General features: G+C 33.5%; 3 protein-coding genes across 3 annotated transcripts; 1 reads left to right on the forward strand and 2 right to left on the reverse strand.

Annotated features, from left to right (window-relative positions):
- Positions 1–1,482: 1,482 nt before the first annotated feature.
- On the reverse strand, positions 1,483–5,939 carry LOC100367432 (twinfilin-1-like). The gene is made up of 9 exons (XM_006821164.3): positions 5,915–5,939; positions 5,226–5,303; positions 4,937–4,987; positions 4,720–4,847; positions 4,522–4,617; positions 3,428–3,640; positions 2,499–2,649; positions 1,864–1,985; positions 1,483–1,671 (listed from the first exon to the last, which is right to left on the reverse strand). Exons 1-9 carry the CDS (start codon positions 5,937–5,939, stop codon positions 1,525–1,527), a joined length of 1,011 nt encoding a protein of 336 aa, XP_006821227.2. The 3' UTR covers positions 1,483–1,524.
- A 5,409-nt stretch (positions 5,940–11,348) lies between these two features.
- Positions 11,349–16,971, reverse strand: LOC100366372 (twinfilin-1-like). The gene is made up of 9 exons (XM_002738525.4): positions 16,876–16,971; positions 16,629–16,706; positions 16,209–16,259; positions 15,097–15,224; positions 14,616–14,711; positions 13,053–13,283; positions 12,578–12,728; positions 11,935–12,056; positions 11,349–11,739 (listed from the first exon to the last, which is right to left on the reverse strand). The coding sequence occupies exons 1-9, from the start codon at positions 16,898–16,900 to the stop codon at positions 11,596–11,598; spliced, it is 1,026 nt and encodes a 341-aa protein (XP_002738571.1). The 5' UTR covers positions 16,901–16,971; the 3' UTR covers positions 11,349–11,595.
- Positions 16,972–17,231: 260 nt separating this feature from the next.
- On the forward strand, positions 17,232–25,796 carry LOC102804675 (uncharacterized). Its single transcript, XM_006821165.3, has 8 exons — positions 17,232–17,529; positions 20,162–20,425; positions 20,819–20,930; positions 21,735–21,877; positions 22,046–22,184; positions 22,707–22,848; positions 23,359–23,566; positions 24,144–25,796. The coding sequence occupies exons 1-8, from the start codon at positions 17,340–17,342 to the stop codon at positions 25,604–25,606; spliced, it is 2,661 nt and encodes an 886-aa protein (XP_006821228.1). The 5' UTR covers positions 17,232–17,339; the 3' UTR covers positions 25,607–25,796.
- The last annotated feature ends 957 nt before the right edge of the window (positions 25,797–26,753 follow it).

Genomic DNA, 26,753 nt, shown 5'->3' on the forward strand with positions numbered 1-26,753 from the left:
TCCGAAACCGTGAGTCCAAATGCTTTCATATTTGCAGCAAGGATACGTAGGGTGGTCCTCTGTCAGATTTGTTGAATTCGTCTAAAAATATGCAAATTTGGATTTTTAGTGAATATTTTTGTCATTTTTGGTAAAAAATGTTATTTTCGACAATGAGTTCGAAACCGCAAGTCCAAATGCTTTCATATTTCCAGCAATGATACGTGGGGTGGTCCTCTGTCAGATTTGTTAAATTCGTCTCAAAATATGCAAATATAACTGACTATGAATATTACAACCACAATGCCACTTTACTGATTCTTGTTCCATGATAATGAAGACAGCGGAGCTTCTTCGACCGTTAGGTCGCGTGTTACCAAAAATCACAGAAATATATTCATCAAAATTAGCGAATTAAAAATATCATCACAAAATGAATAAATTCGAGAGAGTACCTTGTGTAGTACCTATATATGCAATATCAAAGCAATCAGACTTGTGTTTTTTAACAAGAAGTCGAAAATATCACTTTTTACCAAAAATGACAAAAATATTCACAAAAAATAGAGAATTTGAGCTTTTGACATGAAATAAACAAATCTGAGAAAGAACCATTCAAGGTACTTGCATTTCAAATTTGAAAACATTCTGACTTGCGGTTTGGAAGAAGAAGTTGAAATTGTAAAGTTGACGACGATGGACAATCAGTAATATGAACAGCTTCTCTGTGTCGACAGTGGAGCTAAAAAAATTTGAAAATGCAATTTGTTTACATTTACATTTTTGTATTGAAGCCCTACATCTTCCACATCACTGTAATCTTCTGAGTGACACCTACAACTAAGCAAGTGCAAATCTGCATAATAGTCTGTATCACAGTCCTTCTATGACAGAGGGACTGTGTCTGTATGCTGGGACTTTATACAGATGATCACTGCTTATCATAGGTGTGAATTGTATGTTTACCCATAAGTTGATAAACAAAAGAGAGCCTGTTGTTGCTAGACTGGTGATAGAGGGACTGTGGTTCTTGAGATATCTGTGGAACAGCTAACAATTGGCTAATTTATGCAAACCAGCTAATGTAAATTTAGTAATTAATATTCACAGTAGTTATCCCTAAACTAAATACGCCTACCCCAGAGTATATATGGCTAATTTATGCAAAACAGGTGATTAGTTGCACAGATTTCAATGTATGTGGTTTTCCAGCAAGCGAACCCAAAACATCTACATACCAAACTTGAAATCCAATCTGGAATATACACACAGATAGGATAACTGCAAAGACTCTCAATGAGTGCCTTCACACACAGGATTTGAAAAGCTTGCATCTAAAATGCATTTTTTTTTTATTCCAAGCCCAGTAAACACTAAGATATGGTTACAGGCATGATAAAATATTAAAAGAGAAATTTGAAGACTTTGATCAGATTTAATATAAAAATATGTGCACCTGTCATGAATTAAAGTGTAAAGATAATAACACATCACACCAATATATACATAATGTTATCATTCTTTATTTTATGTACCAGTAAGTTACTAACATTTTCCCTTAGTTATTCTCCGTGGTCCCCTCCCACCTGGTCCTTTGGGCTTGGCAAATTTTGGTTTAACAATCATCACTTTAGGGTGCAATTCTTCATAGATAAATTCCTCTGTTAAATCACTGGGATCATCAACCTCTATCTGTAATATAACACTATAGTTGATCAGACGAAGAGAACAAGTATTTATACTGGTAACATCCCATGCACTGAAAGATGACTGGCACATTAAAGACACTGAGGCAGCCACTATGATGAATACATGCAATACTACACTGCCATAGCTGTTGTACTGAAAATACATTGAACATTTTTTACTGTAATACACACCTACCTTTTTAACAATTTTGGTACCAAGTCTTTGTTCAATAACTTCAGCAACAGAGCTTTTACAACTTGAATACAACATTCTTTCTTTTATTGGACAAGAATATCCTGGCATTGTATAAATGAATACTGTGGAGTGAAATGTAGAACCTCATAAAAACAAAAGAATCAACTTCACAGAATGTAGTGCAAAGTGTGAACAAGAATAGCCCGGCATTGTATAAATGAACACTGTGGAGAGAGATGTAGAACCTCATAAAAACAAAAGAATCAACTTCACGGAATATTAGGGTAACGTGTTTACAAGAATATCCTGGCATTGTATAAATTAACACTGGAGAGAATTCTCAGGACCTTATAAAAACAAAAGAATCAACTTCACAGAATGTAGCGGAAAGTGTGAACATGAATATCCTGGCATTGTATAAATGAACACTGGAGAGAATTCTCAAGAACTTATAAAAACAAAAGAATCAACTTCACAGAACATGAGTAGTCTTGCATTTCATAACTGAACACTGTGAAAAGAAATTTCTCAAAAACTTACACACCCACCGCTGATAGGAAGCTTCTAGTGGGTTGTGTGTTAAAAGAAAGTTCCTTCAATGGAAAAGTTGCACATATCATAAATTTTCTACATACCTACTGACTCCATATAGTCACCTTCATGTGTGTGTTTAAATAATAACACATGATATCTAGCATTTGTACTGGGTGTAAGTTGTGGTAAATCTGTGATATTAATAGTTTTACCAAGCTCTAATTGAATACATTCTTGCTGCATGTGTATACTCTGAAAACAAACAAAAAAGATTCTAAGCAAATTTATTGAAACAAAATTAAGCAATATGTATTCAATATGTATCCAAATATATATATAATAATAATAATATGAGGTTATTACGAGGATACTATAAAGTATGCACTCAGAAAGTACAGCGAGAGTATCGACCGATGCGCAGGGGAGGTTGATGCAACCGCATACTGCCTAGCTGAGTGCATACTTTGCAGTATCCTCAAAATAACCTTATTATTATACATTGTTTCCTCCCAAGAATACATCATGGATATGACAAAATCAAAATGTTTAGAACAGATTTAGCAAACTTCTTTGTGTGGGGTCCGGTCAAACCCTAGGGGCAGCTGTGTTTGTTTTTTATTATTAGAGGGCTTTTACACGCATAATCGTTCCATATTTTGAATTTGTGTTTCCTAATATGGTAGGATGAAAATACCCATTGCAATACCGCAAAATTACGGCACGCTGTAACTTACAGTGACAGTTGTATAATAATAACTAATATTATGCTAAAGAATAGCATTTAATGGTATTGGTATATAGAAACAATGCAATTACAGTGTATAAACCAGACATGCATGCCACAATACCATACCTCAAGTTTAGAAAAGATGTAACAAGACTACCATTACACTTTGTTTGCCATTTAGTACTACTAACTATATACAGTATCTGTCAACAAGGGTAAGCTTTCTATAGTGACACTATGTTTTACTTAGTTATCTCTGCACCAGACACCCCAGGCAGTAGCTTAATCTCTAATTGGACATACCAGCTGTAAATAGTTAATTTGTCCATTTCTAAACTCCATTAAACTATTCAATGCACCATCTGAAAATGGAAAAGAGACGCTCTGCACTGTCTGACTCTCTGAGTTGAGTGAAATATCACCATCTGCTTCTGCTTTATCGAGCTCCTCTTTGGAATGTGGTCTGATTGTTTGTGACTTTGAACATTCCAAAAAATATCTATAGCAGACATTATCCTGCAAAGAAAAAAATAAAGAATTACTGTAACACAGTCACACTGCTTGTTCTAATGTCCTTAATAATATACATCATGTAAAACAAAGTATAATTGTCTAAATTCATTAAGCATTCATCAAAACTATTTCTGTACATCAAATTAGTAAGCCATTACCAACATTGGTGATGCAGACAAAATAAACCCGTTTACACACAACTGAGATCTAGTTATGAAATGGCAGAAATACTTGATTTTAATGTATTTATCAGCCAATTTAAGCCATGTCAAAGATTTAGTTCTGAAACTGTATTTGTTGGAATAAAATGGCCACCAATCAGCTGTTCTGAATCTAATCTGATAAACAAAATGATGTGCATCAAGTTCCCATATGATGACCAATATTTCTAATGGAATCTGCCATGTATAACCTAGATCTGCTTGCAAATAACTGAATTAATGCTTGCTTTCCATACATTTTTAGCAGTACAATGACCACAAGGCAGCCATCTTGAAATAGATTGTGAAAAAAGGTATATTGTTGGATTTTATTTTCACTGAATCACTCCAGTGAAAATAGTGAAAATAAAATATTTTATACTAATGTGTAATATGTATGTAATGTTTGCATGTGAATGCTCTTGGCAGATATACATAAAATGGTTGCCAGTCGGCCATTTTGAATATTAACACTAAACTGGCCGCCATTCAGCCATCTTGAATGGGATTGTAAAACAACGGACATGCATGTTTCCTGATATGTATGATATTTTGCATATCTGAAGTGTCAATGTAATCAGTACAGGCACGTCTGAGATGTGCATGTACACACAAAGGTGAACCTATCAGTCCTCATTTTTTGACTTTGTCCAAACAGAGACTAAAAATGAATTCAGAACTTACTGGCGCTGTTCCAAATATATCTTCTTTGATATGAGCACCACCAAACTGTAGTTTTAAAGTGGTTTTGGTACTGGAGTACAACATCTTCTCTCTCACCTACATAAAGTAATACCTATTTTATTAAATATATCATATCATATATAAATAAAAAAAAACGTGATATGAAACATTAGCACTTGAATATTGAAAAAAACTTACCGGTGCATCGTCTGGCACATAAAGAATAAATATCCACTCATATCCAGATACATTAGTCGTATCAAGTCGATATAATATATAACATGCTTGATTGCTTTTCAACAATGGCAAAATAGCATTATCATAATCTAGGTGAAAAGTTAGGGGAAATCCTGTCCTGTGTGGATATTCACATTTCACAACATTTTTAAGACATTAACATCACCTAAAAGGATACCTTCTTCCCATGATTCAACAGGTTCGGCAGTAGATGACAGTACTAGTTGTTCTATAAGGCAAACAAGATAAACATTACTGATTGGACCACTGAGGGAAATACCATATTTGCTCTATTACAAGCACATACCGGTAATCCGGTTACATCCCATAAGCCTTTCAAATTATTTGCTGAGTGAAAAACATGATGGAAATGGAAATAGAAAATATACAAATGTAGTGTAGAGATATTTATGAAGAGTGTATGATGATTTCCTATGAATGAAAAATTATGATTTTACAATACTTGCCATTTTCAATGACTACTTTTATCACCCGCTGGGATCCCTCCTTTGCTTTTAAAAAGAAATTCTGCAAAACTGGAGAAGCTGTGATAGAAATAATATATTATAGGCACAGACTATGGTCACAACCAGCTAGCCACTTACAGAACAGGACAAAGGGCAAAGGGGTTATCAGGCGGGAAAAGTTGCCAGGGAAACTTTTTTGGTCAATTTGATGGTGCTGATTCCAAAAATGCATGATATAATATCGATTATGAGTGCATTCATCTTCGATTTTTAGTTTAAATCCTTGTTTTAATCGGATTTCCAGCAAAGAAATGGCGTGAAATATTAAAACGGTGAAGTCTAGAATCCTATGATCGTTCGACACTTGAAAACAATTAATCATCATTCGATCACAAGAATATGTACAATTAAAATTCGAATATTTATAGAGGGAATTTCGATATACACATTTCCAATGATTGAATAATATTATAATATTGCAATTTGGTAAATAAATACTATTAAGGGATATCGTGATTTTCGGGTTCATTTCATTCCTGTGCCTTATTTCCGTTAAAACTGCAGTAAAACATGCAAGTACTGCATGGGGCAGGGGGTGGGCATGTGGGGTACATAAAACCACAAACACTTGAATCGATTTGAGTGCCTGTGGTGTAAACCATCCCAAAATTCCAAGGCTCGGTACTTACTTGTTATCCCTGTCTGATGAGACATTCAAACAGCACCAACTTAGCAAGTGTCTGTGACAAATATAGGTATAATCCGTTACCAGACTACAAGCACTTTCATGAAAAAAAAAAGCAACGTACGCCCTCAACGGCAAATAGTTCATTCACCGATCGTGGCGCACTATATGCCATCAAATCACTAGTTTCTTTTTTTACGGTAGTTCGTATCTCGTATGTATCGGTTGTATTGTCATGTACTTTTTTTTTTACTTTTTTTTATTGGCAACAACATGAAGGAAATGTACATTACTTATTCAAGTACAACTTACAAACAAACTCATTGGTTTTGTCAGGAACGTTTTTTGATCACTGCAAAATCACCTCCAGTGAAGTGAACAAAGACGCAATGTTGTCAAATTATGAAATAACATTGCTCTTTCGCAATAAATAATACCATATACAATATACAAATCCTGTGTAAACCCCTAGGTAAGGAGAACCTTTACTTAGCTTTATTTACTGTATTTCCATTATTTTTTGATTTATTTGTAGTTTATTATATAAATTTCACAATGCGAAAATATGGATTAAATTGATCTGGATTTGGTGCGACTATGACCAATATTACAGGCAGTTAATAAGAGTTGGCTGGTTCATGCTTTAAGCATCATGACCTACCAATAGACTCAGTCCATCACATAGACAACTCAGAATACTGAAAACTAACATAGTGGATGAAACGTTTTCCCTTGTTTGCATTTTCACACTTTTGTATCTACGTGCATTCCCAGGTTTGCCAACATTTTCTGTATTATTAAGCAAAGCTCCATCAGTACGAACATAATAATTAAAAATTGATTAAATACAAAAAAATTTACATGTTCAATATGATGTGTGGAGGTTGAAATTGATCAATGTACAAAAAATCTGGTTTCGAAATAGTGAAAATGTATGATTTTTGTGCATTTTAACTGCCATTTGGACATCATATGTCCGATATAATGTCTGATGATGCACATGTGAAGTTTAAACTTGATCGCATAGAGGAACTGAGGTCGAACCATAAGTCCCCATTCGAGCATGGACTAAAAAGTCAAACAAGTTTCAATAACACTTCCAGCTGTCAATCAATATAAGCGTGTCATTTCTGATCAAATTTACTGTTGTTAATGATGACAGTTGAGTATTTAGAAAGAGTCAGTCATTTACACAAACTGCATAACAAGTTTTTTTCCATACAATCTTTGAAGAAGTCAGAATGGTCAATTTAATCATGGAGCTTAATAAATTTCCTCTGAATATTTTTTTGAAATAAGGATGGTCTAACGATGGTCTACAGTTAAACATTTAGTTACCCCGGTAAACTTTGACATAAAATGTTCCAGAAAAGATTCCCTCACCTTGAAGAACAATTAAGGTTGTATATCATTTAAACTATTTTACATCAAAACATTCAGATATTTACAAGATGCACAGGATGTAAGTTACAAAAAGAGTTTTTATTTGGGTCTAATTCACAAATCATTATTCTTTGTTCAGGAAGATTTCCTACAAAACCTTTTGATATGTAAATTCTTAAACAAGCATCTAAAACTGGAATAATCTAATTATAAATGCATATTCCAATAGGGTACATGATTTCAAACAATCCATTATGGCAGACTGATTACCAAAAGTTGCACTAACTAGTGTAAATTGTTTACATAAAATTAAAACGTCCGCTGTGTGATAACTGTGGCTCTTTAAAGTAGAAATATTGACTCAAATATTTGTTGTAATTCACCAAATCTAGCTTATTTAAATATGCAATATGGGTGAGAAAATGATATTTTTCATAGTGTTGTTTAATACTGCATGTTAATGACTAAATTGGATTGTAATTTATTGCAAAATAAAAATGGTGATTTTTTCAGCACGCCCAGCAGAACTCGTTGGATGAAAAAGTAAAACACTGCTACACATGTGCTGCGATTTTTATTGCATGTACTGAAACAATCAGTAGACATACAGATTTAAAAACATTTTACTTAGCTGTGTGCTGTTCATTTTTTCTTTTCTTTTTAATTGCATGATAAATCATGATCATATACATTGTGTATTAAACATTCATCAACTTAAAGTAAAAAAACATTAAAAATGTTCTCATCCATATTGCATTTTCAAAAAAACAGCAATAGAATACATGTACTGTACTGTGTACTGTAAATAGAAATCCAGTGATATGGTATTAATTTGACAAATCAGCATCAGATTACATTGTGTAGTAACTTCTTGCATAGTTTTACTGATTGGATTATGCTGTAAAGCATGTTATGTTATTTAACAGCATGTGCTGAAATTTACATGCACTGAAAAACTTCTATGAATGTCAACAATGATACATGCATTCTTTATAAGGAGTTCAAAGCTGAGAATGAAAAAAAAAATGACATGCATTATATTTCAATTCAAGTACATTCCTTTTGTTTACTAATAAATTTACAAAATGGTATATAGGTCATAGGTAAGTGGCATAATGCTGTATTCACAACTGTGGTTTTGCATATCACTGCACTGACATATGGATACAACTGTTCAATTTTCTACCACAGTAAAAGTCACGATTTATGTTTGTTTAGTTGATTCAGATGTACTGAAACGAAAACAAACAAGACTGTATATATGGTCATAAACAGATCTAAGGACATGATTTTAAAGCAAGAGAGTCGTCATTTGCACATACAGCGAGTCCCAAACAATGATAACACACGCTAAGAACGCAAAGACTCATGGGTAGACATTTGTTTGTAAACAATGACACGCTATGGCCACCTGACGCATGCGTAGGTGACGACTCCCTTGCTTTAAGTAAATGGTAATACCCAATAAACCAACTCCTATGATACAATTTTTTTAATTCATCCATCCAGATAAGTACCAACCCCCAATTTGTCTAAATTACACTATAATAAATATTTGATTACTACATTATTCAACTAACGTTTTCATCCACTGATTAGAAGATGTTTACATGTATACACATGTTATATTTTGTCAGCCACAAGCCAGGATAATGTAAAACATGAACTCAAGGTGTGTACAAAGATACAAGATGATGTAATTAGGACTGTCAACAATTTATAATTCCTGCACAGCTACAGTTGAATGCTGGGAATTTTGGTTCATGATAATGAAAGCTTCAAAGCGGGAGGGTTGTCACCCACGCACGTGTCGGAATTGAGTTCCAAGCGACGATAACACACGCTTAAAAACGCAAAGGCTCATGGGTAGACGCTTGTTTGTAAACAATGACACGCTATGGCCATATGACACATGCACAGGTGAAGATACCCTCGCTTCAAGGATGTTAAATAAATATACGGTTTTAAAATAAGTTATCTATTTGTGATTTACATCAGTTCTATTTGGTGAAATGCATTATATCCCACTCAGTGGTTTCAATTAACTTTGCTGATGTATTTGGTGAAATGCATTATATCCCACTCCATGGTTTCAATTAACTTTGCTGATGTATTTGAGAAATTACGGGTATTCTATACAGAGAGTGATTTCATTGAAATTCAAATACACATGGAATGTAATAACGTGTATGACAATTTCTTGTAGGATAATTGTTTCAAACAATACAATACTCAGACATCATGTGAGTGTCTTCACCCTACTGTATTAGGCGATAGAAACCTTAAATAAGAAGTATCTACAGTTACATTTCAACCATGTTCACAACATGGAAACTGCCATCGAGAGAAACAAATGATTTGAAATATGTATGAAACGCATAAAATCCTTAGTAGAATGAGAATATTATGAGATCATATTAATCACTCCTACACACCAATTAAAATCCTGGTATATATATTATATCTATTGTAAATCATCTCATGACACACTGGCACTAGTCAGAAGTGGTGAACTCTGGGAAGGGTTATGGCAGAAAAACTGTGCACTGAATTTTGTGCTAATTATTTGTTTCCATGGTGAATTTTCAATATTTTTCTCTAAGATTTAATCTGCAAAATTTGTTTTCTGTTATCAACCTCTGCAGGCTTTTTATCCTTTGCAGATAATCCTTTTTATAATCTTTCCATCCCCCTCAACCCTCCAGAGTTTTAACTGCCAACCAGTTAGTCATATCAATTAATCACCACCCACCCCATTATTTCATCTAAATGACATGATTAGCTTAGTTTCCCACATAAAAATATTTTTAGTTTAAATTAATTTAAAAACCATGCATATTATGACTGCAATTAAAGAATGGATGTCATTGCAGTGCACACATTTGTTATGACTGATGCAAGTTACATTGTTGTTTTACGCACCGATGAGTGCAACAATGTAATTATCTTCAAAATACCATGCTTGCACAGAACATCATATTAATATTTGCAAACAATAATTAGAATATTAAACACTACATACATAGTGACATTAAGGGAATGAAAATACTGTTTAAATACTGGAAGATAAAAATAAAGCTGACAATGAAATAATAATGAAATGTGTACAATGTACAACTGAATATCTGAGGAAGTAATTGTTTTGAATTATTGACAATCCTGAAATTTATTATGATAGCTCATTTATCAGCATGTCAAGACCACATGTATGCAAACTCTGAATTAAATATATGTAACACCCACCTCCCAGTCTGTATACCCATTTGTGTTAACATCATATTCATGCATGCTGTGTTGTCTTTACAGTACTTGTAATTGCTAAAGTATTGCTAATCACATGTTATGATGTCATATATGGCACCATGATCACATTTTACTACTGCACGGTTTTGTTATGAATTTTGACATGAAAAGATCTAATAATGAGTTGAAAACCAGCAAGTATGGGTTAAAGGTCAAAATAATAGAACTACATGGTAGTAACTAGGAGACAATAACAATCCAAATAAAAATACCTAAAATTATCTCATTTACTGCCAAATACAAATTCCAAGAAAAAAATGTTTTATTTCATGCAATATTGACAATTTCATAGTATTTTTCTATAAAAAGTAATAGTTTATGATCTAATATATTAAACACCCAATCAGTTTACCTTCATAACTAGTAAAATGTTACTACCCCAGGTATTGTAAAAAAAACAAAAAAAACATCCAAAGCTCATTCATAATCTACAGAAAAAACATGGCAAAGGAGCCTGGAAAGATAACAAGTACAAGTAAACCTTTTTAGATTTATTGAAAATATGATTATTGCTGTTTAGCTTTAAGTTTCAATACAGCAGTAAAGGTTTCATTACTCCCCATGTTTTATATTAAATTAATCCTTTGTTCCTACAAACTGATAAGTAAAAATAGTTTGTTCATAGCTTTTGATTCATTAAAATCTGCTTGCTATCGTAAATTTGGAAAAATGAAAAACTAAGAAAATCAGAATCAGCATTTTAGTTTGCGCCTTCTGTTGTTCCCTACAGAGACCTCTTTCCCAAGTTGTCTACAAGCTGACCAAACTTGATTTTGTCATTTTGACTTAGGATGTCTAAAAATCAGTCCTGTTTGAGGGCACACTGATAAACACTGAACATGCTAGGATAATTAAAAGCCTACAATCACGTTACAAGCAATTATCAGTAATACATAAAAAGGCTAACTGAAACCCCTACATTTAAATACCCTGCTGTTGGTTTGTTAGGTTGGTATTGGATAAGTACATGCGAAATATAATAATTTTGTTGCAAGTCAGTTATTTTCCCTTTGCCATCCTTCGCGGTCCCCTCCCACCTGGTCCTTTGGGCTTGGCAAATTTTGGTTTAACAATCGTCTTTTTCGGGTGCACTTCTTCATAGATAAATTCCTCTGTTAAGTCATTGGGATCATCAACTTCAATCTGCAAACATAACAATATAGGATTTTTATTAATAATGCATGTGAGACCGATATTAATTTACATCAGAAAAAACTACCAATGCATCAACTAAAATATTGACTTCAATGACTTCTATACAGTCACTGTGTATTAAGTACATTTGTGCAATAGCTACTGCTAAAACTGAAAAACACAATTACTGTAATACACACCCACCTTTTTGACAATCTCGGTACCAAGTCTTTGTTCAATAACTTCAGCAACAGAGCTTTTACAACTTGAATACAACATTCTTTCTTTTATTGGACAAGAATATCCTGGCATTGTATAAATGAATACTGTGGAGTGAAATGTAGAACCTCATAAAAACAAAAGAATCAACTTCACAGAATGTAGTGAAAGTGTTTACAAGAATATCCTGGCAATGTATAAATGAAGATTGTGGAGAGAAATGGAGAAACCCATAAAAACAAAAGAATCAACTTCACAGAATGTAGTGAAAGTGTTTACAAGAATATCCTGGCATTGTATAAATGAAGATTGTGGAGAGAAATGGAGAAACCCATAAAAACAAAAGAATCAACTTCACAGAATGTAGTGAAAGTGTTTACAAGAATATCCTGGCATTGTATAAATGAAGATTGTGGAGAGAAATGCAGAAACCCATAAAAACAAAAGAATCGACTTCACAGAATGTAGTGGAAAGTGTGAACATGAGTGGTCTGGCATTTCATAACTGAACACTGTGAAAGGAAATTTCTCAAAAACTTAACACACCCACTGCTGATCTAGTGGGCTATGTGTTACAAGAAAGTTCCTTGAATAGAAAAGTTGCACATAGCATGAATTTTCTACATACCTACTGACTCCATGTAGTCACCTTCATGTGTGTGTTTAAATAATAACACATGATATCTAGCATTTGTACTGGGTGTAAGTTGTGGTAAATCTGTGATATTAATAGTTTTACCAAGCTCTAATTGAATACATTCTTGCTGCATGTGTATACTCTGAAAACAAACAAAAAATTATGGGTCATTGTACACACTGTTACCGCTATTTCACAACGCCAAGACACATGCATTATGATTTTGTCATTAGCTCATAAATAATTCAATACATATCTCATATGACTGAACTATAATTTGAATATGTTAAATTTGCGTTTACAATGTTAGAGGTTGTACCTGCAGTGGCTGAACCTGAACCCTTGGTCAAATGTTTCAATACTTGAGAAAGAGATCAATCTTCTCATCACGTCTACAATTTACACCTTTAATTTTCCAAGTGCAGTAAATTTACAATCTTGAAAAAGAATAGCATTGTGTACATACCAACTGCAGATAGTTGATTCTTCCACCTCTGAATTCTTGTAAACTCTCCAATGCACCATCTGAAAATGGAAAAGCAACACCCCGCATTGTCTGATGTCTTGAGTCAACTGAAATATCAGCATCCACTTCATTGGCCTTTATCAGCTTCAGTTCTTCTTCTGCAAATGTTAAAGGTGGCGGTGCTTTCTGTGATTCCTTATGCTCTGAGTAACCTTTGAAAGATACATCATCCTGTAAAGTCAAAAACAATCACCATGATTTTATTTCTCTGAAAAAAAAATCAAAACTTTTTTAAATATCCGAATCTTTAGTGCAGACTTACTTCTGAGAGGAGCTGGGAAAAGTGTTACCACTATGAAACATTCCATTGACATGGCCTAGTCCCAACATGCAATAGCAAACAAAACTGAAACCAGTCGGCCATTTTGAATCAGAACTTGACATGAAGTACAGGAATAACGCATGTGACATTGTCTATAGTTTAATTTGATCTGGTTCCAAAATAGTGAAAATGGTGGTTCTAATGAATGACTTTAAATTAGACTTCATTCAGCCATTTAATTTTTGAATGGGATCATACAACAAATGTGCATACAATGTATGTGTGACATGATGTATGATACGTGTGTGAAGTTTGAACATGATCAACCAGGGCATGTCAAAGATATGGATCTGGAACATTACCCGGTAAACAAAATGGCCACCAGCCAGCCATAAGGCCAGACTTTTTTTATTCCTTGTTTCTCAAGCTTTTATAAGGCAATTTTTTTGAGGAGGGCGAAAAAAAAAAAAAATTAATTCTCTTTTTCCCAAAGAATTGTAAGTGAGATCATTGATCAGAGAGAAGAAATGAAATAAAATTTTATTCCATGTATAACCATGTTTCTCATCTGTGCGAGACTTCGGTACTTTGATCATGATACTCCCACAAAAATGCAATAATGTCCCGTTAACACACAATGTATGTGCTAAGTTTGAACGATATCCGTCCATGCATCACTTAAATCCGTTTATGAAAATGCTTGAATTTGATTAATTGTCAGCACTAAAATGACCGCAATTACACCAAAGATGTACGATTTAAATATGAAGTTGGAACATGATTAGTCCAGGCAAGTTGAAGATACAAGTGAGGTTACACAGACAGCCAGACCATGGTCAATCTGTAAATTCCTTTTCGTATACAATGTTGCAACTTTAAAATTTATTTTAAAAGGATAGACTTTTTGTTGCCAAATGGATATAGTCAATAATTAATTTACTGTATAAAATTAATCTTTGTGAAATGTCCTACATTTCACATAACTAAATAAATTAATCAACGAATAAAATGACAATACATCAGCACCACAAATCTGCCAATTTGTATAAACCAATAGTATCCCACTAAATGCCAACAAATATTCATCTATTGGATGCACGTATCACAAATAATTTCACTTTCAAAACATGACTGCTTGGTGTAGATGTACCGGTACATAATCAGAAATATTCCCAGTTATTAATTGGTTTCTGGGATCTTCTACATTACCATTCAACAATAAGTATAAATTCAGAACTTACTGGTGATGTTCCAAATATATCTTCTTTGATATGAGCACCACCAAACTGTAGTTTTAAAGTAGCTTTGGTACTGGAGTACAACATTTTCTCTCTCACCTACATAAGAAAACAGCATTTTCAAGTATACATTTAGTTCTTGTATACCGATAATAAAAATCAAAACTGAAAGAGAGAACCATCCAAGATAATTGCAGCTTCATAAATACATATTATAGAAATCTGGATTACATTTTTATTGATAGGTTGTTGAAAATATTCACTGCAAATGTAAAGAAATGAACAATGGACGTAAAAGCTAAAGGTTTTAAAAATAAAAATGCAATACCATATCTGTTCATCTAGAACCATTTTCTAATATACATGTAAGTGCAAAAAAAAACAAAAAAAACTTGCATTTATTGTAAAATGGATCCTTTAAATTATTTTGACCATGGACACACTTCTGTCATGTATGTAAAATGCAAATTATAGCTAAACTTACCGGTGCATCGTCTGGTACATAAAGAATAAATATCCACTCATACCCGGATGCATTAGTCGTATCAAGTCGATAAAATATGTAACATGCTTGTTTGCTTTTCAACAACGGCAAAATAGCATTGTCATAATCTAGGTTAAAAGTTAGGGGAAATGCTGGCAAGTGCCTACCCTAGAAGTGACTATATGTATTGACTTGGTAGATAGTATAAAACAGAAATACAGTAACTTTCACTAAAATCCAGCATAGTGTACAAATCACATGACATCAAATTAAATATGCTTTATTTGCTGAGTATTTTGTACTAGCTAGGACAATAAAGTGTTTGACAGCTGCACAGAAAAACAGTGATTACATATTAACCAAATTATATAATTACTGGAAATTACATTGTCAGTCTTTTTGGGGGGAGAAATATTTGTAGAAATGAGTCTGAAGTCACCAACGACAAGTATAACAAGACTACTTGTACTGATTTAACAGATACCAGATAGCAATGACAAAATACCACGAGTGCTGTCACGAGTGTAACTATTTTCGAGATAGCAGTAATTAAATTGTGTACTTATTATAAAAGTATTGGTATATATACCACCTAATTCCAATGAAATATGATATGGATGAATATAGAACATTTAATTTAAAAACCTAAATCACAGCAAATCAAAGTATCTACACTTTTAAAGGGGAACCGCTCAATCCCATGGATTGCGCCAAAGAATCATGGGACACTATTATTTATGTTATTTACAAAGTTAATCTATCTTTTGTTATCCATTGTAATTTTAATCCAGAAAGTAAATTTGTTGTGAGATTAGGCTTAACTGGAAGTGCCCCTTTATCCATCATGCAACACTGTTCCCTTTGTTGATTAATTCAGAACAATAAAAACACATAACAAACGGTCAAATACAACATATCCGTAAGATGTATTCTATTAAAAAATATACGAGTCACTCTTGTAAATTAAAAAAAAAAAATTACCACACTGCTCATATTTTGAACCCACCACAAACATTTGATGACAACATCAATTTTGTATAGATCTATCTGAATGCCTTTTCAGATTGCATTCCAACAACCGTACATAGTCATGCATGTGCATAAAAGGATACCCTTTTCCCAGGATCCACTTGATTTAGCTTTAGATGACAGTACTAGTTGCTCTGTTAGAATGAAAATAGTAAGAGTAAATGATGTCATATGTGCATGCTATTGGTCCAAAGTACATAAAGTTAATTAATTTTTTTCAAGAAAATTGAGTAATCAAATAGTAATACTGACATTGAGTAAGTAATGTAAGTGAAGTAAGTCAGTATTTCCAATACGTATGTCTGAGACTGATTATCAGTTAAATACCGATTCGAAAAATATCAAATAACACAAACTCTAATCCTGAAACATGGCTTCACCTGACCTGATATCGCAATTTTAGTTGAACCTGACTGAATAACTATCAAACACTTGATGAAGTGAGATTCACCACTGAGGGGAGGTTTTGATGAGATCATTTGCCACTGTTTTACAATACTTGCCATTTTCGATGACTACTTTTATCACCCGCTGTGATCCATCTTTAACCTTGGCAAAGAACTTCTGTAAATCCGGAGAGGCTGTAATGGAGACAGAGCAGTGAGTCAGTGGACCGAGATTGTAAAACTAATAGAGACCGAATCACTCGGGATCGATCGACGGAGAGTATATAATCATTTCAAAGAGATATATTTTCAAAACTAAAAAAGCTGCGTTATGTGTATAATTTCTTATGCTATCACCACTTACTTGTTATCCCTGTCTGGTGAGACATTTTCTCTCCAAAAGAGCCCACTTTTCAAAAGTTGTAGTATTAATGGGGAGGGTCTCACTTCCTTATCATACACCGGCTTGAAGAGGAAGTTGTCTCAACCGGAACTAAGAGGTCACGTGGACGTCCATTTGGTGTCGATCAATTTGATTGGATATTTCTATCTGCTTGTGTTTTCACAGATCCAATCAAATCCTCTATATCATAAGCCTAGCACGAAAGGTCATCCAACATGGCTGCGCCCATGTTATAGAAGGACGTTTCGAGCAATGGCTCTTTATCGATAGCATAGAAGCTATTTTTAATAGTTATTTAGGACTACGATTACCAAATATTATCTTCAATATATCATGCGCCCATGTTAGATTGTTACGACTGCAAATCGTTCAGCAATAACTAGGTAGTTGGTTGTGTAATTAGACATTCTTGAATTTAAATAGGAATGGCATCTATACGAACTGCACACAACATAAGCCAGCGACAAAGAACGAGTGATGTTCTGCTCAGTGAAAATATTGACTTTGCTGGTTTATTATTATCAGACGCAGTGCAACAAGGTTTATCGAATGCTGGTTTTGAAAAACCTTCTCCAATACAGCTAAAGGCAATCCCGCTTGGCAGATGTGGTTTAGGTGGGTGTATAGTGTGCACTACATACAGGAATTGACTCCATCGTGTCATGGAGGTAGAAAAGATGATCGTGCTCATCGAATTGTCTTCAATAACTGAGTGCACAGTCGCCTGGTGAGACAGCCACTGGGGTGTAACTTTAGGTAGCTGGGCGTTTCACAGCATATTTTCTTGTGTATGCAAAGTGTTGCAGGAAAAAAATGTTAGCACACTCTTTCAGCAATCCTATGATTTCCAATGGTTAACCCTTTTTCTGATTTTTCATGCTTTTACGTAAAGGGCGGCTCCGCAATCCCAGGGATTGCACCAATGCATCATGGGAAATATAATTTGCATTGTCCGACTATTTGTTTACTTGGTACACAGCTGTTATCATTTCAACCGAAGGTGGTAATTTCGTAAGCTAACATCATGCATTTGATGCTATTTGAAAGGACATATTGAATCGTGTTGTTTATTGCTCACGGGCCCACGCAAGCTTTTGAAAGCCATTTTCTTACTTGTAACGTGGAGCTCCTTATTTAGTTCCATGCTTGCACGAAACAGCACATAAATAATTGTCATTTTTTTGAATGACCTACACAATGTAGTTATCGCATAGTACATTTGCCATAATGTGTCTTGTCGGCTAGGCAATAATCACATTATGCAATGTAAAAAAAAAGGCACAAACAAATAAAAAAAACAAAAAAACTTACCCAGTTGCCTGATGCCCAATACTCACGAATATACAGGAAAGTGATCATGAAACCAAACTTTTTGGAAAACTATGAAATCAGAAACTGAAATCACAAATCATCATTCAAATCAATTTGGCATTATAACTGACCTATTATGCAAGCCTACACATTCAGTGTAAATAATGACACAATTTTAACACTAGCAACAACATTTTTCCTGGGTGCTTCGATGAGATTAGTGCTAAGATTATGTAGCAGGCCAAGAATAGTACACAGGACAATTAATATTACGAACAGTAATAAATATGATTGGAAGAACAGAGAGTAATAGACAGCTACACAATTGATAATAGAACAAATGTAATAAATTAATATCAACCTCTGGTTTATAAGGTAAATGTCATTTAAAAGTTTATTCTAATTTGTGGAACACAAGTTATCTCTCCTTAGGACAAAATAAATCACATTCAAAATTGCTACTCTTTCATCCTAACAACCTTTTAGGGTAAACACTGTAAGAGAAAAAAAATTTTCTCAAGAAAAAACTGTAAATTTTTAAATACTAACCCTGGAAGATGTAGCACTGACTTGTAATATAGCTTGTGTTTTACTGGATTTTGGAAATAAGGGTTAGGACTCCAATTTTTGTCGTACACTTTCAATTTGCATTCCATAGTAGAAAAGTAATTGTAATATTCGTCTGACAGAAGACATTGTTATTTCATTATATATTTAAACCTTGTTGATGAAAAATGACTGTTTTGATAATTTTAAACAGATAATGTTTGTTACTTTATATTAGTGGAATTTAAAACACCCTATCCATTTGTTTTATGTGATGCACATTAGAAACATTTGTGCCCTGGTACACATACATGTACATTTGTAACTACGTAAAGTGCTTATGTAAATTGACTCAATAAAAAATGTTTTAAATACAAAAAAAAACATTTGTGCCTCAAGCTTAACACTCAAGAAAACAAACGTTGAGTACCGTAGTCAAAGCAGAGCTAACGCAAACAAATTTTCAAGTTGATAATATACTCATAACAAGAAATTCCAGATTAAGAAATTCAGGCTCAAAAAGGCTTAAAATCAGTGAGAAGGCAGCTAAACACTTAGTAACTCTGAGGCCGCTCGATAAACAAGTCATGCTATGTCAGTGCCATCAGTGTAGCACTAATATTTTTTATTTGAAATTATGATTTCAATCAATTTTTTGTTCTAGTCAAAACAAAAAATGAAAAAGTGTTTTTATGAAAAAAAAATGTGACACCTGCAAAAACACCAAACTTAATGTTTTGATTTTGAAACACGAAGGTCATTGTAAATTACATGATATGTTAATCCATTTGTTGATTTTTTATCTAAAGCCTATAACCTACTTTGTTGCATTTGAAACTCGCATATTAGTTCACTTTAAATTATGATTTTTGCCTTAGATTCTAAAAAAACACAAAAGAAATGTATTGCAGGAAATTACCACATCACTTCCGCTTGTACCGGGGGTATATAAAAACATGATTTTGTGCTGCTGGTAGCGCTACTCAAATCTTCATGCCAAATAACGGTCAAAACTTTCTGCTGTGCTCCGGCTGATTTTTTCAATAGTTGAGCTGGTAATTTTACTGTAATATCATATCTGCTTATGTAAATAATATATGTAAATAATAAAGGATGAAGCATACATTAAATTTTTGGGTAATATGGGCTTCTCATTCAGCAAATATGATATACCACTTCATCATCCTTGGCCGACTGAGAGATCTGTCACAGCACTTGAATATAAACAATGAACTCTCAACAAACAGAGATAGAACCTTGTGTAAATTAGGCACTAGATTGAACCAATCTATTTAAATTTACACTGCTGACTTCATGACAAACCAAATGCATTATGATATTTATTTTGTATTTCATTGTTTAAAATATTATTTTATTTACTTCTAAATAGATTTAATTGTGCAAGCTAAGTCTGGTACTGGCAAGACATGTGTATTTAGTGTTATATCCTTGGAGTCTCTACATCTGGATTCCAGTAGCACTCAAGTTCTTGTGTTGGCACCAACTAGAGAGATTGCTGTGCAAATCCAAGATGTCATCCTGTCTATTGGTAGTGCCATATCACAGCTCAGATGTCATGTCTTTATAGGAGGTCTCCCACTAGCTCAGGATAAGATTAAATTACATAAATGTCACATTGCTGTAGGAACACCAGGTAAAGGACAACTTCAAAAAAATGGTGTACATTCGTAGAATGAAAAACTCAATTCCTTTTGTTCACCCACCTAAAAACTGTGTTGATCATCTGCATAAATTTACCACATTTACAGGAATGATGCAAAACAATGTATGTTTGTTTTATTTTAATAAACAGATATCATGATTGGTTTATCATCTAATCAGTGTGTTCTTGTCAAGTATTAATTAAACAATGTTTCTTGATGTATAGGAGCTGTATAAATGTGCATAGCATAAACATCCAAACATATTATTCATGTTACTGTAATACCACAAACGTAGTTTTCGCTCATTATTGCATGAATTGACTAAAAGATTTGTGCCTCTTTAATTCCAACTTAATTTATAGATTGATTACTTGTTTCTACAGGTCGTATCAAGCAATTGATAGAGGAAGATTTGTTACATGCAAATACCATCAGACTTTTTATTTTAGATGAAGCAGATAAATTGCTGGAGGAGAACTTCCAAGAACAGATAAAGTGAGTAAAATGGATAGATCAGCCAGTTTTCTGTCTTTCTATCATGAATTTGCCAAATATAGATAGAAATTAAAGCATAATTTAGTAAACAAAAACATTGGGTCAACATAAAAAATATATATTTTTCTGGTCACATGACATATTTTTTTCATGTTTTTTTGTCAGAAAAAAATGTCTTGCATTGAAATACCCTGGTAAAAAAATGTGTGTATCCCGGTACATTAGTTTTGGAAAACAGATTGACCCAGTAACTTTCTGTTTTCTTGGACTCACATAGAAGTTAATAATATCTTTATGAACTATGCAAGCTGTAAGTATTGATTTTGGGTTTGGCAATGCTGCCCTCATTGGCCGTAAAGAGAGATATATTATTGAATTTCAGTGCCGTATGTTTTGCCTCTTGAATGTTATAACCTATACATCCTTTTGTTAACTTCATTTAGACTAAGTGTAATAATAGAAATATAAAACGATTATGTTAAACTAATTTTTTCATGGGTAGGATAAGAAATTTGTTGACTTACTGATTGTCCCCCAAAATCAGTATTTTAACATTTATTTGGTGGCCACCATGGATTGATTGTGAACTAAAAGAGTATCAAATAAATATGAATATACAAATCAAAGTTAGATACAACATTTGGTTTGTTTGCCACCATGGATTGAATGCAAACTAAAAGAGTATCATTTACATACAAATGAAATGCTTTACATAAATATGAATATACAAATCAAAGTTGGATACAACATTGTGAAACATAGAAACCTGTAATGTTATTTACAGCTTCAATGTTTCATTTACAGTTGGATTTATTCATCGCTACCTGAAAACAAGCAGATGCTAGCCTTGTCAGCCACATATCCTGAGTACTTGGCTCAACAGCTTACTTCCTATATGAGAGATCCTGTCTTTGTGAGACTCAACCCAAAGGATCTTGCCTTGCAAGGTAAATTGAAAAATCATAAATTGCTGAAATTTTAGAAACTTGTATTCACTTGTTTTGTATTTTATGTTTGTTCATGTTTGCTATGAACATATTTAGATGTTCTAGTAACTCAACTGTAAAGTGTTTGGAGATACATCTGATTTGATTATTAATCTCTTGTTTCTGCAGGTCTTGTACAATATTATGAGCTGGTACCACACCATGCTCTTCCTCATAAACAGTTTGAGGTCAAAGTTCAGCATTTATTAAAACTCTTTAGTCAAGTATCATTCAATCAATGTCTAGTATTTTCCAACTATCAGACTAGGTATGTGAAATACTTCTTTTATGATTAGTGTTTACTTCTATCTATCCTGACAAAGTCAATTTCTCTGATATTTCTTTATCAATTTTACTCCAATGATTACTTCACTGATACATCTTATATTTGGTGATTTGCTTCAGTCCTAAAAATGTAATTTATTCATGACCATTATATTTCTGATTTAATTTTGTGTACTGTGGATTATATTTATGTAAACTGTTTCAATTTTGTGAACTCCGTGAATCAGTGAAACTTTGTAGCAGTGAACACCTTTCTGAGGTCCTACAATGGATTACAGTCTAAGTGGCGTTCATGAATGCTGCAGAATCATAAAATCACAGTTCACAGTAGTTTATTGGTCTTTGGTGTCTTAATTGCTACCTGGTCAAACAATCAACCCTGATACCGTCTTCTGATTAGATTTTGACTGAAGTGAATTTCAATTAGGTGAATAACATGATGTTACATGTATGAATTTAAACAGTGAATATATTGCCAAGTGATATGAACAATCCTTCATTTCAGAGCTCAGAATCTTTCTGATCAGCTATGCCATAAAGGATGGCCAAGTACTTACATTTCTGGTAGCCAGGATCAAACTCAAAGACTCCAAGCTATGTCTATGCTCAAAAACTTTAAGTGTAGAGTTCTTATCTCCACAGATCTGGTAAGGGAGCATTATATGGATTCCATATATATTTTATTGTTTTCTTACTGGAAATTTGTATGTACGATGACTGTAGTTCAGTGACAGTTGTGCTTAATATACTACTCAAATACTACTCCATCCGTCAGTTCATCATGACCTATATCTCAGAAATGCCTGAACCATCTACACTTTGTAAACACATTATTCACTTTGAAACATGTATATACATTAAAGAAATCTAGGTTTCAGAAATGTAACAATACTAAGTTTTGAAGAGCGTGATTTCAACCTTCATGTGTGCATTTGTATAATCATATCAGTTTATACTACTTTACTTTAGAAACTGTGTAATTCTAATTATATGGAAGATTCACATTTAACCATTTTCATAAAAAATTTTGGTAACTTTATTATTCACATAATGGGACACATGTGGAAAGCCATATTACTTTTGAAAGCCATATTAGAATTACAACTTTTATGGGGCTGTTCATATAATGACTTGTTTTACTATTGCTGTGTTTTCAGACTGCTAGAGGCATTGATGCGGAAAAGGTTAATCTTGTCATCAACCTGGATGTACCATTTGATTCTAAGACATACTTACACCGTATTGGTAGAGCTGGTAGATTTGGAACTCAAGGTATAGCAGTCACTTATGCAGCACATGGCACAGAAGAACAACATTTAAGGGCGATTGAGAAAGAATGTTTCATATCCATGAAACCATTGCCAGGTATTGTTTTAAACAAACTAATTGCCAAGTTTAACCTTTTCACCACCAGTTCCCTCTTTTCATGACAAATTCACAAAATAGTCCTGTCTATAGTCTGCACTTTACGTCAGAAGATTTGGACCAAAATGGCCAAATTGTTTTAGTAAAAACTCCAAAATTAGGGTTCATTTCCAGAAATATTGAAGAATATAAGAAAAAAGTGCTGAAAAATTTAGGCGAGAAAGTCTGGTGGAGAAAAAGTTAAAGAGTTAGCTGTTATTTAAGTTGTATTAATTTGAAGTTATTGATATCCGGTATTTGGTAGCAAATAAAACTTTTCAGGAGAAAATTACAAAAGTAATCGCAAATCATAGTTATGAATTAACACGCTTCGATGAAAATTTTCACAATGATTTTTGGGCAATAACAGTTAGTATATCTGTGTATTTGTTCCAAGATTTCCGTGATTGCTATAACAGTGCTTATAGTTTTGGTATAATTATATTTCTAGCTTCATTGCTACACATCTAAATGTTTGGTATATATCAATCAACTTTTTTACGTGATAATAAAGGAATTTGATTTTTTTTCCTTGTAGACATTATCAGCAGTAATTTGATTCAACAGGAGCATGGTAATTTCACACAGTCTCAATCAGTGCCTCAATCTACACCACAGATCAATGGCAATTTACAAGAATTTACTCTGAGTGGGCAGACATCGAGTAAAACTGATGCTAACAATGCTTCTGTTATAACAAAGAGTTTAGATGTCAAAGAAAACATGATGAACAAAAAGGAACACTGTAACTCGATCAGAAAGGCCACATCAGTTGCAAAAAAAGATGATGATAATAAGTCTGTATGTGGTTCTAAATCTCATAAATGCTGCTGGATTGGCCAAAGAAATGTATCTGATAACTTAGTTACAACAGCTGAATTTAGTTGTCAGACAGAGCGTATCAGAGATTATGACTACTTAGGTATCGGCAAAATACAACCAGTGTCCATGTGCAGAGTAAATAAAGTTCCAAAAATGAAGATCACTTATGAAAATGCACTAAAGGACTTTGAGGATTTCTTAGTGACTGATGACACAAATGTAGAAAGTTGGATGAGATTTTATGTAGATGATGATTGTAAAGACCAATTTGAAGCATTGCCGTTGGAAAAAAAGGATCCCAAGTGTAGTACTGATATAAATGCTGATATACAGGATGCTGCCATCATAGAACAAGGTGTGGACATTGCCTTAGACTCTTTTGATGGGCATACAAATGTAGCTGATACTGTGATTGTAAAACCAATATGTGATTCTAACAATGCTTTGTTAGATGAGGAAATAATTTTCAAACAGACTAACAATGAAACATTACAGTATTATCTCGAAGATCCTGCACAACATGGAAGTGTTCAATCAAAGGATGTGGTGAGTGAGGAATCACTTCATCGAGATGATGAGATGCATGTTGAACTGTCATTTAGGGACTTGAAAATAAGTGAAGAATGCTCAACACTCAATTCTGAAAGTTTAAAAGCAGAGGATGAGGAAGATGAAACCTCAGTTGTAAGTGAAGTTAGTGAAAGTGATGAGACACAGACAGAGACGGAAGATGAGGATGATATTGAAGAGGAAGACACTAGTGATGATGATGATGAAGAAGAATATGATGATGAGGAAGAGGAGGAGGAGGAAGAAGAAGAAGAATCCTATAAACTAAACTCCCATCCACATGCCTCACCTCAAGTGTGGGAAGATGCTAACTATAGGGGGTATAACAATCATACTAAGTGTGCAAGTCACGAAATGTATCCATACTATGCAAATTATCCTGCCAATGATTATCACCCAAGCTCACAAAACGCGGGACTGTATTCAAATGATAGAGCACAACATTTGTATAACCAAGCTTCTTACATGCATCATTATGGTACCCCACCGCCTCTGCCGCCGCCGCCACCACCTCCTCCACAGTGGAATCATGTTATAAATTCAGCTGACTGGTACAATGAGTATTGGTATCAGACATGGCTGTATTGGTACAACTATCCAAGGCAATAAGGTTTTCCCCTCAGTGTGGCTGTTAGTTTTGACACAAATACTAATAAGAAAAGTCGCACTACATATTTCTTGGTATAAAAATATGTAAAGTTTCTATAATATATCCAGTATGAATAAGTTAATTTATGTATCAGTATTCTGATTAAAATATGGATTACAGATGGTTTAAATAAAAATGAATTTATGCTTATGTATCTTTGTTAACCAGTGTGAACTCCTGACCAAGTTAGATTTTGGTGTATATTTTTCATAATATTGGTGAAAATGTGGTTTTATAATGGTTTCCTATGGTTACTTTAACTCTAGTAATTTGTATCCAATTGGTTTTCAATCTTGGATATGTTGTTCATCTGTATGGCATCTAGATCAACAACATACATTTTGGGATACCTTGCATATATACACAAGATACAAACGAAAATATAAATTCATGTACTACTATATAGACCCAGATATTTTGACCGATTTACCGATAGTTCAAATTTCACACATACACGTGACGTCATATCAAGCATGCACACATGCTGTCTGTCTGTATGTATGTATGTATGTTTGTCACATTTTTTTGTTCCAGAGTTATCTCAAGAACCACTAATGGAACTTTGTACATAGATGCTCTGAACTAATGCGCAGATTTTAACAGTTTTGGGTGAAAATCCATGCATATTAATTAGCTAATTTGCTTAATGATTTTTGGCTTTTCCTCTGATATCTCAAGTACTAATCATCACATTTCAATGACACTTGGGACATAGATGCTGGAGGCCTATGCAGAGACCTGATTAGTTTTGGGGTAAATTATTGTGCATATTAATTATCTAATTTGCATATCTAACCACTTTTCAACTTTCACACTTATATCTCAAGTACTATCATCATATTTCAATAACATTTGCTCTAACAAATGCTCTAAGACAATTGACAGACCTGATTAATTTGGGGTTAAAATCGCTACATATTAATTACCTTATTTGCATAATTAAATCAATTTTAATTTTTCACACTGATGTCTACAGTATTAATTATTCCATTTCAATGAAACTTGGTATGTAGATGCTCTAGAACAATGTGCAAACCTGATTAGTGTTGGGTAAAAATCTGTTCATATTATTTCAGTAATTAGCATAATAATTTATAATTTTTCACA

The sequence above is a fragment of the Saccoglossus kowalevskii genome, chromosome 3, assembly GCF_978046115.1.
Source record: "Saccoglossus kowalevskii chromosome 3, keSacKowa6.1, whole genome shotgun sequence".
NCBI classification, from domain to species: Eukaryota; Metazoa; Hemichordata; class Enteropneusta; family Harrimaniidae; genus Saccoglossus; species Saccoglossus kowalevskii.